The following is a 14,051-nucleotide window of genomic DNA, read 5'->3' on the forward strand; positions in this document are numbered from 1 at the left end:
GAACTGACCAACTAAAAAGTAACCGAAGTAAACGAGATAGAAAAATTGTAACACTTGGCGAAAATCAACCCAAATTAAAGTAAATTGTCCTAAATAATTGTTGAAAAATGCTGCTTACGTTCATAAGTGTTGGACAGCATGTATAGTTATCTTATCCACGCCAACTACACTTGGACTATTACATAAACTGCAGTTTTAATTGTGGATCTACGAAGTAAGACCAAAGATAAACATGTAGCAGAAACGCGCACGACTCTCCTGGAGCAAAAAATAAGCTCAAACAGGGGCAGTTATGGTGGAAAAGTATTATATTCAGTGATGAATCTTTTTTTGGAAACTGAACAAAAAACTGGGTTCATGTTTGTCGTTTAAAATGAAAAGCGTATGAGAAATCTTGTGTAAGACGTTCTCTCCACTTTGACACATCCTTCTTGGTTTGTAGGTGTATGAGGGCTGCTGGAATTGGGAAGTTATACAGTAGAAGACCGTTATAATGCACACCTTGGGACCAGAGCTTTTGCGTTATACAGGTTTTTGCATTATATAGAGCATTTCAAATTTTGAAACTAATATTCAGAATATAGCTATATATTAGCACTTCAAAATGAGTTTTATCTGCAATAAGTATTAAAGTACTAATATTATATTTAGTCATTCACAAATAAATATGTTTCACAAGTGAATTATCTTGCACTTATGCTAACTTCATGACAGCTGCATTTTCAAGAGCCATCTAGTATTTTCTATTTACTGTGAGTATAAATTTTCATTTAAAAGCTTTGAATTAAGATGGGAAGAGGAAAAACTGTTTCAAAATTTAATTTTCCTATAAATTTCTATGATTGCAAAGCAAAACAGAGGGATTTTTTAGACTTTAAAACCCATTGTTTACTTCTAAAAAGTTGTGCGGTTTATAGAGAACTGCGTTATATAGGTTGGCGTTATAAAGGTATTCTACTGTATATATATATCTTAAAACAAAACAATGAGTGACTTCCGCTGTTTATCAATAATACTGCATGATACTACATCTGAGGCACAGCAGTTACACATTTAGTGACACATTTTATTTTTTAGCAAGATCTCCGTGCCGCACCTCTAAATCAATTCATATTTTAAACAGAAAGAGGAATTGCGGTATTAAACTAGTCAAGCTACTCTACCATTTTCAATACGATCAAGAATTTGTGGTACCGTCAAATCTAAAGAAAGCGGTTCAAGACCTGGTGTCCGCCAACAAAATTGATCTTGTAGCCGCATTGCTGAGAGTACGGAAACTGACAGAAACAATTAATGTAAACAGGTGGTAGAATCCATGTGAGAAAGGATTAAAGCATTAAATACAGCAAAAAATGACGCATTCTAGTATCGATATTGTTCCTTTTGAAAGTGTTTTTCCCCCTTTAATTTAAATATTCTAATTTTTTGACTCAATGTAAATCTTCATCACTTATAAACTTTTGGATTATTCTGTCTAAGATTATTTTTAATTGCGTATATTTGAAATTAAATGCACACTTTGAAGTCTAAGAAAGGTGGTACGTTCATTTAAATACCTAATTTGCACTTATATTTGGTTAGAATAAACTTTTTTCAAAAAAGTGGAAAGCATTCTATTATTTTGAATTTGGGTTGTATAATTAAATGCATGAGTGCTATCTTTAAGTTTTGAATATATTTTCACAATTATATCATGACTGGATACCAAAAAGAAAACAAAACACACAGGGGGGGGGGAGCACTAAAATACAGCCATCAATCGTTGACAAACATTTTATGAAATAAATTAAAAGCAAAAGAAAGATATAGTTCATTGATGTGTATATTTTTCTTTTTTGTATAAATAACGTAGCTGAATAACTTGTGTAACAAACTAATAAATTATGACTGAACATTAAATAATCCTTAACATGAAAACCTTAAACTAATATTATATATATATATATATATATATATATTACATTTAAAAATTATTTTAACATGATTTAAATATTTACAAAAATCTTACACACTAAGATTTTAAATCATTTCCATTATAACTACAAACCACAAAAAACCTCAGCCAAAAGAAAAAAAGCTTGTGTCAATAAAATAAGATTGCAGAGAGGAGCAAAAACAGGGTTATTTTTAAAGAGAAAAAATAATACAATCTTTAATAAAGATCAAGCACTGTGATTAAGAAATAAAATAAAAGTATAAGTTTTAAGCAACTGATTTTTTTTTTTTTTTTTTTGAGGCAGAGGATTTTTGAACTCCAGCTTTCAACAAATCACCGACAGTTTCAAAATATTTTTTTGAATTGATTTATAAATTATTTTTTATGACAAATCAAAAATTTAAGAATTAGGACATAGAAACATGTTTTAACTCATTAGGCCAAGTTCAATTTAACTATTTATAAATCTTCCTTTTCACAACATAAATTAAAACAGCACAAAACAGGATAACTATGATTTGTAAATTCGCTGAATTGCTTCTTCCTCTTTTTAACATAAATTAAAACATCACAAAACAGAATAATTATGCATTGTAAATTCGCTGAATTGCTTCTTAATTTTTGTAACAAATTAAAACGGCACAAAACAGGATAATTATTCATTTTAAATTATCTACATTGCTTTTTCCTCACTATAACATAAATAAAAGCAGCACAAAACTTGAACAATCATGCATTTTAAATTTGCTACATTGCTTCTATCCTTACGTAGAACAAAAATGATAAAAATAGTTATCTGAGAGAATAAGCAGATATGTCCAAAAGTCACGTAACAAGTAAACACTTTTCAGCAATACTGAAACTAATGATGATAAATTAAGGCAAATTCTACTAAAAAGTCACTTTAGACCTGAATTGTCTTCTAGAAAAAGTAAGATAAATTTCACACTTGCTTTAGTTCTTATAGAGCCAAATTGAACGCCCCACATTTGAAGGTCCACATCAAAAATGTGTAATAATGCAAATCTATTTTGTATATTAAAAAATAATAGCATAAAGGGGGGAGGGGGTGAATAAGTCTTCCCATGAAAAACTGAATTACATATATGATATTTGTTTCTAAATAGTGAGTAAAACATTTTAAGCTTATACAAATTTCAACTCACTAGAAAGTTAAGATTTAAGAAAGATTAACTTCTTTCACATATGATAAGTGTGCAAACTTGCAGTGCAAGATAATTTAAACAATGGCATTCAACGCAAACAAAATATGTTAAATGTGACTTTTGGACACTAAGCGTACAATAATGCATAAGCATACACTGCTTCTCTCACAATCTTGCATGGAATTGTATACTTTTCCATGAAAGGAATATGAATTGCTGAGAAATGATTAAAAAAAAAAAGCTCCCATCTTCAAACAATGACTTTGTACTTGCGAGGTTGAAGATAACAAAGCTTTTTTGTGGCAGTGTTGACATTTAATGGCTCGGACTTCTACAACATCCACTGGCCAGCCAAAAGAGGTACATGCTCTTTCTAAAGATGAGGTAGCAAATCCATGTTTATGCCATAAAGTGAGCTTGAGCTGCAAAATATTTCAGAAATTTTAGGAACATGTTTTTAATAAAAACAACAGACAAGTTTTTTTTTTTTTTAATTTCTTTTGCAACAGTAATACTGGAGGGAAAAGAATAAATTTAATACAAGGAAAAATAAACACTTTTTTCCCCCAACTAAAACTAACATTCTTCAACATTTTCCTGCATAAAGCAAGAAATTTTCTAGTTCTAAAAGAACCAAAATACTAAAATAAACGTTCTATTGCTTAAAAATACTATGGCAGGTTTTTTTATTACTTTTTCAAGTAAATTTTAAAAAATACACACATATATATATTTTTTAAAATCTTTCCACGTAAGTCGGGCCAAAAGGTTGGCAAAAGGAAAAAAAATATTTTATTTCCTTTTGCCAACACTATATAGTTTTCCCAACAGGAAAGAATAATAAAGTGAGCTTGTCAGGCAAAATACTGTTAAAAAAGAAAAGAAAATAGCCATTCAAAATTTAAGCATTATATTATTGTTTCAGTTATATGCAGAAGCTGCTGGTTGTTCCCTTTTTCAACAAAGTTGGTTCAAACTTCTGCTTCCAAGTCCAATTAGGTTAAGAACAACGTTCCTAATAGTCCAGTCAAACTAAGGAAAAGATACCCTTAAGATGGGCAAAATTGCAACAGAAGGTTATTCTATTGTTTTTATATCAGTAACTCATACAGAATTACATATCCAAAATCGAACCATTTTGGGTCACAGGAACACCCCCAAAATCAGATTTGAAAATGGGGGGCTAGTGGCAATTATCTTCAAAATAGCTGATCTAGTATTCTTCTTTAAAACACATAAAAAGCACATTTAGCCTTCTCAACTGGAATAATTATAGACAAAGCGTTTTTGTTAATGCTCATGTCACAGAAATTAGGCAGAACTTTGATAACCTGTCACTTCAAAAATTTGATCATCTTGATAGCCCAACATATTTGTTTCTCTGTCTAGTACAATGTTATGTTCATATAGGTTAAAAAAATATGGTTGCACATATGTTAAGAGGTAATTCTTAGTCGACTACTATAAATTCTAGAGATTGAAAAGTTGCGGCCCGCAGGTTGTATCTAGCCCATACTGCATGCGGATCCATTCTGCTGACGATAAAAATAAGAAAAAAGAAAACATTGGTTTTGTTTTTACTTAAAAATAGTTTATTATGTTATTTCCCTTGTAAACTTTGGCCACTATCTTCTCATTTAAAAAGAAGTGAAACTTACAATGCCAGTTTTGCATTTGCTTAAATAAAATACACATGCCTTGAGACTTCGAATTTATGAATTACGTGACAGTTATGATCGCTTTATTAAATTATTTAGTTGCTACAAGTGGAAAACACAATGTTAGTCAAGTACAAAATGTTGGAAAATAATAATTTTTATCTTTTTTGATACTCCATCCGGCCATGATCTCTTCATCTTTTTACTATTGGTTCCACTCTTGGATCTCCTATTCCACGCAATATTGTTACAGGTCTAACAGCCGAAGATGGTGTTAATGCTGAAATGAGTAGTTCCACTTACTTGGTTTAAACATAATTTCTAAAATGATAGGACTGGAAGTGTTTAGATACACTGTTGAATGATTGGACAAAGTAAAAACTTTAGGATCATATGCTATTTTTTGTAGTAAAAATGATCCAGATATACAAGTAGACCCAGCGCTCTTTTTTCAAAGGATGATGATTATTGCCAATTATAGAGAAATAAATTTTACAGATTTTAGGCGTTATAAAATTTTTGCATAACCTGCAGCATTATTTAAAGCTAAACACATGATGAGAAAGGTATCAAAATCTGATTGGGTAACGTAGTAGTCAAATACATTAAAAATTTGTGTAGTGAAGAATCTGACAACATAGAACAGATAGAGAGGTATGTTTAAGATAGAGGATCTCTCTTACATGGTGTAGTAACAAAACTTATGAGCATATTGCTCTTTCTTATGTTAATTTTGTTCTTTAAAAGTACAGGAAACCTATTGTTGTTTTTGATGGCCACAGAGGCATAGGCGGATTTAGGACTGAGTTCCGGGGGGGGGGGGGGCAGGATTTTTTTTAGCAACATTTTTAATTGGCCTCCCCCCTCCCATGTTTTTGTCTATTTTCTGTGATGCGTAAGGCCATTCTTTACTTTTTTTATGTGTTGTTTTCATTACTGTGTGTAATCGTGCTGTCCTTTTTAAATTGACCTTAAAAGACAGGGGGCTGGTATTAAGAGAGTAATGCAGTGCTCCCTTTTAAGTGGGATATAGAATATCTCCAGTTTTAGGGGGTCCGGGGGTTACTCCTCCGGAGGAAATTTTCTAAAATGGATATAAAAATTCTGCATTTTGAAGTCTTATAAGGGTTAATTGGAAATAATAGGCAAATAATTTTTTTTTAAGTTATACGCTTTAAAAGTGCTTCGTGATGCAAGTTAATACTTTAAAAGAAATGGTGCACAGATTTAGAGAATAGGTATCAAGAGAGTAACATACTACCCATTTGAACAATTCTTAATTTATACACTTGATAAGAAATAAAATTGAAGCACACTTTGCTTAGGAGTTTCAAAAACTTGTCTAATTATTTTCAAGGTTTGGTTGGTTAGATTGGGTTTTTGGTTCAAGAGCCCTTGTAGGCTATACTGCGCCAATTTTTTTCAGGGATTTTAGAACCTATTAATAATTTGCACTTTCCAGTCTTTGAAATTGAGTAGTAGATTATACACTTGTACAGTATTGTTCAATCTTTGTAAGAAATGGCTATTTTAAGTTTAAAAGAAAAAATAAACTAATTTCCAATTAAAAAAAGAAAAAATCATGATTTTTTTTTGTTATAAGATTTTGGAAGATAAGTTGTTACTATATAAACTCTTCCCAAAACTGGGGAGCATTGTCCCCTTTGCCCCCCCCCCGCCCCCTATAAAACCACCCATGCTCTTCTGAACTATTCAAAAACGAAAAAATAATGTTTTTTTTTCCCTAAATTTTTGGAAGATGTGTTGTTACTACATAAAGTCCTCCCAAAACTGGGGGGGGGGGCATTGCCCCCCTCTGACCCCCCATAAATCAGCCCATGCACAGAGGGTCCATAACAATCAAAGATGCCTCTCACAAACGATGCTGTACGAAAATAAAGGGAGGCATTAATTTCAGTCCGTGTATCCATTTCTTTGGGAAAAAAAAGTTTTTGGTTAATGGAAAAAAACAAGCAAGCAGTGATTTCCATTGTAAGGGATTTACTGCGGAAACAAGGGTGTTCAGCTCTAAACATTGATGGTATTGCTGATGGGAAAACTGTGCGTGCATGCTGCAGTAACTGCCTCTGCACATGTGACAGTAATAAACGAAGACACTGATTTGCTGATTTTGCTTGTTTATCACCCGAAGAATAATGGGTTCAAACTGTATTACCTCTGCAATATAAGGGGAGGATCAACTCCCAATTCTGTCTACGGTATTCTGAACATGTACTGCAAGAGTACATCTAGAATTTTTTCAACCGAAAAAAATTCAGTGCTTGTCAAACTGATGAAAGATGCAGAGCTAATTCTTTTGCAAAAGGTTTTTCTCTGACTCATGCTCGCCCTCAGAAATATCAGTCGCTGGGAGAAAAGCAATGCTTCAACTATATGAACCTCAAGCCTTGGAATCTACAGACATACTACGGCATCTAATGTTGGTAGCAAAGGTAGCTATAGCAAAATCTTTTATTACAACTGAACGTTTACATTCAACTGATTCGTCCACGAAATTCCAGTTACTGATCAACAGTACATACTTTCAGATAAATGCCCGGAAAGCTCGTAAAGACAGACTCAAACCAGAAGATATTGGGGTTGGTACGATAAAAATTACTTGCACTATCCAACACTTTGTGACTTACCACCGGCTCCGGGCTATCTATTAAACATGATTCGCTGTTCCTGCAAAACAAAATGTGCTGCATTACGATGCCGATGCAAGCCTATTGGACTGCATTGCTCAACAGCTTGTGGTGCATGTCAAAAAACCAAAGGGTTAAGTTCTATGAGTATGATGACGATGATGAAAATTAGTAATTTACAACTGTTTTGTTTATAATAGAAGCTTTTATACTATTTAAAAATATCTAAGCTTTTATGTTTGGAAAATCAAGTATTATTATACTATGTAAAACATGAAATAATTTGTATTAGTCATATTTAGAGCTAAGCATTTACGCCATTTCCAAATCTCTTTTTAGGCCAGATGGTTTACTATGTGGGCTGCATATGGGTCGCGGGCCTTAAGCTATAAACTCTAGTTTAAATAGTAGTCGAATAAATGAATTTCCGTTAATATGTGCAATGCAGAGCAACCTTTTTTTTTCAACTCATACAAATATAGCATAGTACTAGAGAGAGAAACAAATGTGTTGGTTTATCGGGATAGCGGAGCTATACAAGTGTCGAGTTATCGAGGTTCTATCTAATTTTTTGAAACATAACCTTTAACCAAGGCTCTGGATCTATAATCATTAAGGTTGAGAATGCTAAATATGTTTTACTATGTTTTTTCAGAAGAATACTAGCTTACTTATTTTGAAGATAATAGCCACTAACCCTCCATTTTCAAATCTGATTTTAGGGGTGTTCCCGTGTTCCAATTTTCTCTCATTTTGGTTGTGTTATTCAGTTAAGACTACTAATCCGAACACCGTTGAAAAAGCTTCTGTTGTAATTTTTCCCAGGTTTAACCGTATATCGCTTGGACTATAAACATTCCTTCAGGATAAGGAGTCGGTTCTTAAAGGTCTCCATTCAAATGCAGGCACAGTACCTAAAATAGCGACTTAAGAATGCAATGGTAAAATAAGTTGTGTTAACATACAAGTCCAACTGTAAAATGCATAGCAGTGATTAAATGAAAACATAGGTGGGCAAAAAAGAGTAATGCTAAAATTAAAAAGTATTCTAACCAAATGACTATTCTCTTCATTGTTTTTCCTTCATTCCTTGCACAGTGTGCAAAAGATTAATACTAAAATTAAAGTATTCAAACCAAATGATTATTCTCTACATTGTTTTTCTTTCATTTCACATTAATAAGTTCTTATGAAAAAAATGAAAACTTGAAAAGTCAGTTCTTAAACGAGTTGAATACTATCGCAGATATTACTAGTTTTATGACAGGTGGTAAAATTAAGTTTTTTTTAAACATTCTTAGAACTTGGGGAGGAAACGAAAAAATGCTGTCCATTAAAAAAAAATTTAAACAAGTAATTTCCAAAGTTCTTTTAAGTCTTTTAGCTGGCTTTGAAGATGAAGAAGATGTGAAGGATATTTCATTGTCAGGAATAGTAATTGTCATAATTGTCAGGAATTTTACTAGTCAGGAATTGGAAAAATAAATTTGTATCACTTAACAGATGATAGTTAGAAAGGATATGAGTGTGTTATTTCAGTGTATTAGAATAAAAAGAATAAGAACAGAGACTACAATAATTTAGAGGAAACATATATCACTGAACTACATCTTTTAATTGGAATTAATCAACTGTAATTAGGATCCAAGAATTAGAAACTATATCATGATATACTTTTGAATATATAATGGTTTTCAAAAGTCATATATATATTATTATTATTTAAACACACACATATAGATAAGTAGCGTACGCACCCTGACTTAAGATCATGTACAGGCTTCGACATCTCGAATGGGATGTCTTCATCAGTGTGAAAATCTGCAAAGACATCGATCTTATATGCTATCTCAGGCTTACAATGCTGTTTAATTATATATTAATTAACTGAGCACTTTGCTTAAACACAGCTTCAAAAAAAAAAAAAAATATGTTGCGACATTTTCTAACATTTTATACTTTTACCACCCAAATGTACGAAAAAGGACTACACATAGCAGTTTTACTACACTCAAAAAATCTTTTAATTACTGTCTCAAAGGCTTTATTCATGCATGAGCAAAATGTTTCAAGTTTTATTGCAGTCATATGTGGAAAATAGCTACTATGTAAAATGATGCAAAACATTCCTAGAAAACTTGTTTTCATTTTCTATTCTGGTACATGATGAGATCTTCTTCAATCTTGCTTAATGTAATATTTCAAAGGAAAAGAAGTATATAGGCAACAAAATTAAGGGTGCAAGGCGACAAAAACTAATTACTCTGGCTAAATGAAAGTTATGTCATAAAACAGTGGCGTAGCTACAGTTTCTCTCACCCGGGGCGGTGATTAAACCATCGAAAACTATTGATCTTAAAATTGAAATCTTTATTTAAGGGAGAAAAGAAACTAATTTAATCCATATTCTTCCGACAAAAAAGAGGGGGAGGGGGTGTCTAATGCCTATCCATGAGGAATACTCTTAATTTACATCAAAAATCACTGTTAAAATTGACTTTGAGGGAAGGGGGGGGGGGTCTCTCCCGAATCTTCATCAAAACTGAGGTCTTTTTTAGCCTTTGGTGAGGTTAGTCAGAGTCTTTTCTAGAATATTTTCCAAACTCTTTTCAGTTTTAAAAATACAACTTAAGTGGATCTTAGGTGACCTTAAAGGAATGAGGATGGTTCAGGGGTTTACTACGGAAATATTTCAACTTTGAACAATGAGAAGCGCAGTAATATATAGTTGTACTGAAACCTTACATTTTGAAGATGCTTTTTTTTCTTCTTCTTTTGCCTCTAGTAATAGATTTAGAGTATGAGTCCCTTATTTAGAAATTTTTCTCATCAAAGGTGCAGAATCGCTGCCTCCACAAGTTTGCCCTCTGGGACATTTTTCTAGAAACTATGCATTGCTTCATTCACAATTTACAACCTTTTTTTATACAAATGGGATAATATATGCACTTGTTCCCAATGAAGTACTTGACATGCTTAAGTTAACCCTTATTTTATTTTGGCTTTTATAATGTATTTAGCTCTATCAAAAGTACACGATTCTCATTTGAGATTTTTTTTAAAAAAAAGAAGAAAGAAATGGGGTTTAGTTGATTTGGAAAAGGAGCCTTTTGTTCTAGAGGAATTTGTATTTTGATGCTCATTTGCATTATTTTAACACATTCTTTAGCCTTATCTCAAAGTTGGAGTAGAAAGCGAACTCTTTACTGTTTATTTTAAACAATTTTACTTTTGCTCCATTGCTTTGTATTTATTTTAAGATAGCAAAAAAGAAAAAAACTGAAAGAAATCACAGAAACTAGAAGAAAACAGAACTTGAAAGATAATAGTGAAGTCATACTGAAGTAACCAATTGACAGAATATATTAATTAATTCAACAGGGTAATGTACAAAATCATTGCAAATGTAAGCCTTTGTTAAAGGATGTTTGTATAAAGTCTAATTTAAATTATATATAATTAAGTAAAGTTTTCTGAGTGTCTACCACATAAAAGGTTTGGCAGTTTAAAATTCTACTGTTAGTTTCAAATACATCTATTATATAATTGAATCAATTACCTGAATAATAATTGCTATTTCCATTTCCAGGTAGAGCACAATGCCTGTAGTCTAGCTGGTGTGTAGAAGTTCCATTATTCAGTGACTTCTGATTTGCTCTATACAGTTGATTTTGCACCATTGTATTAAATGGGGAAGCAGGAGATACAGTAGGAGGAAGTGGTGGTGGATGAGATTGAGATGTTTGTCTATATACATGATTATTTGGTACAGCTGGTTCAAGTTGTGGTGGACAAGACTGAATACTAGATGATGAAAGATATGAATTGACTGACACCATGTTTGGAGGTGGAACAGTAACATCTGGCAGCTGAATTGGTTGAACCTGTTGAGGAGTAGATAACATTTGTGACATATTAACCGAGCCCGAGGAAGGATGTGGTGGCGGCATACTAAAATTTGGTGGTGGTATGGTGAAATTGAGGATAGGATTAGTAGACATAGAAGGGGTGCAACCATTGCTAACAGAATAATTGGCATTGCTTGATTTCGAAGTTAATGTCTGTGGTCGAGGTGGTAAAGGTGGTTGATTGCACACTCCTGCAGTTGGAACATAAATTGCATGCAACGGTGATGGTGTCATTACAACAGAATATCCATTTGGTGCATGAGCTAAAACATCTTTAGCCTGCTGAGACACATAGTCTAACTGCCTCATTACATCACAATTTCCCATAGATGAAGCAGCAGATTTTTCTGATGTTGATGCATCACTTTTTGAACTGCTTTTATGTTGCATCTGAGCAGGTTTGGATTTTGAAGAATCTTTGTCTTTAGTCCAAGACCGTTGCTGATAGTCTGATTTGCTATTTTTGGACTGCCATCTGCATTTTGCTTGTGCTTTTTTCTGGTGTTCATCATTTTCATAAGAACCATTTTTCGAATTTCTTGTAGAAAATTTATCACCATGCCTTTCAGAACTCGATGCTCGACTACTGTAAGGGCTAGTGGATCTAGACCTATCCTTACTACTTCCTCGAGCTGGGCTGATATATGGGGGGCTAAGAGAACTACGATTACTGCTTACACTCTCAGCGCTACTTATTGGGCTATGAGACTGAAAATATGGAGATTCTGAAACTCTTCTCTCAGGTGAAACAGAAGGTGTTCGAGGTGGTGTATCTGGAGGGGTTCTAGGGCCCTTTTTTGATCTGTTTACATTACTGGGTTTTGGACCGGAAGCTTTGTGAGGTTCTGCCTGAGAAACTATTCTTGAATGGTCAGCAAAAGTATTTTTTTGCGGAGCACTTGACTCTTTATTCAATCTAATGTGAGGAGTAATGTATTTATCTGATTTTTGGGAGGATTTCATGCTGTCTTCTTTTGACTTCTTTTCCTGAATACTTTTATACTCTCTACTCACATGATGTAACTGAGTTGATGCTAAAGCAAGCAATTTGTCAAACCCAATGCTGACTTTGGTTTGCCACTTTTGACCATGGGATTGATTATGTCCACTGCTTCTTTCTTTATTAGACGAACTCCCTGAAACTAAACAATATGCTTTCAAATACTAAACACACACACATAAATAAAGTCTTTCAATAATAAAGAAAATTTATTTAAAAATACCATTTCAGATTCATGCATCATTTTTAGTTTGATCCCTACCTAATAAATGTTTTTTCTCCTAGGCATAGTAATAGCCAAAGAGATGATGTATCACAAGCATGGATCCAGAGGGGGGGGGGAGTCATGCCTTTACCTTCACCGTCCAAATGTGACCTAAAACTTATTTTGAGTACTTATATTTAAAAAAAAAAATTCTGCCTGAATATTGCACTTGGATCTCCCCTTTCTGATAATGGTCCCTCAAAATCAGAAGCTGAATGTGCCCTCGCACTAACATCAGAAACTCAAAATGAAGTTTATGAAAGAAAAAGCTAAACGCCTAAGAAATTTGTCAATGACCAAGTTATTCTCAATGTTGACACATTGGAGAAAAAATGATGGATGTGATTTCATCGATAACTACTCACACAATAACTGATACCTAGTACTGGAGCAGGAGGGTTTATAAATCAACCCCTCAACACCTTTGTATTTAACATGCACAGCCAATTTAAATACAGAAGTTGATATAAAGGTAATAATAGGTCATGGATCGAACAAAGTCTCAAAAGGCCCAGAAAGCGATCTGTGGGAATTTTCCATCTTATTACTAGACATGACTGTCTTTACTGCATCAATGTCGCACTGGACTCTCTTCGCCCTCTAAGTAATCTTAAAGAGGATATAGACATATGACACCCCGCAAATACCCTGCTCTTCCTCGGACTTCAATTCGGGAGTATTATTGGGTGGCGAGAGCTGCCCTGAGTTCATAGATTTACTGATGTCACTTTTATTGTTGTTATATGTTTTCTGTGATTTTCAGTTGTTTTATTACTTGCCACTGGAAATTCAAAAAAAAAAAAAAACAATGTAATGACTGATATGACAAAACCAACAACGCCCATCAAAATTAAAGAATTAAACTGAAATTTTGTAAAAAGTAGATTTTATCAGTATTTTAAAATTTTTTGAGAGTAACAATGTCCAATGCAGATAACTAAATAAGGTTTCCATTTTCATATGATTGTTTAGGTCCTTAAAAACAGGAATAAACTAGTTGACCTAAGCAAAAAATGTACATTTCAAAACTCCAAGCATACTTACTCAAAGTGTAGTGTGTAGTAAGAGTGAAATCAATGTGAATGTGTTTCAATCAGAGGTAGTTTAGTTTTTGAAACAAAAGAAATGCATACAAAAAAAAAAAAAAAAAAGAAAGAAAGAAAGCGAGCAATTTAAAATTTGATGAACGGTGCAGAAGAAAAGGTTTCAGCACTTCTTTAAAGACATAATTGATCAACTTTTCCGCAGCAAAATTACTTTTACTATTCTTGCTTCTCCCTAGGTGGAAATTAGCAATTTAATCGAATGCATTCTTTAAAATTGAATGGCAATTGAATGTTAAAATGAAAGTAGATTCAAGTTAGTATATATTAAAAGGAGTGAACCAAAACACTGCATGCAATTTTGGGCAAAGCTTGATCTCAGTAAGTTTCCAGAAGCAAGGTATTTCTTAAATGAGTTATTCCTTAA

At 33.0% G+C, this 14,051-nt stretch overlaps 1 protein-coding gene across 1 annotated transcript in view; it reads right to left on the minus strand.

Moving 5' to 3' along the window:
- Positions 1-2,220: 2,220 nt before the first annotated feature.
- Positions 2,221-14,051, minus strand: part of LOC129218593 (uncharacterized) — a 127,486-nt gene continuing 115,655 nt past the window's right edge. Inside the window, exons 19-20 of the mRNA XM_054852911.1 lie at positions 10,968-12,458; positions 2,221-3,524 (exon numbers count right to left, since the gene is read on the minus strand). Of these exons, the coding sequence (XP_054708886.1) occupies positions 3,502-3,524; positions 10,968-12,458 (1,514 nt within the window). The 3' untranslated portion in view covers positions 2,221-3,501. The remainder of the gene's footprint in view (positions 3,525-10,967; positions 12,459-14,051) is intronic.

Source organism: Uloborus diversus, chromosome 3 (assembly GCF_026930045.1).
Source record: "Uloborus diversus isolate 005 chromosome 3, Udiv.v.3.1, whole genome shotgun sequence".
NCBI classification, from domain to species: domain Eukaryota; kingdom Metazoa; phylum Arthropoda; class Arachnida; order Araneae; family Uloboridae; genus Uloborus; species Uloborus diversus.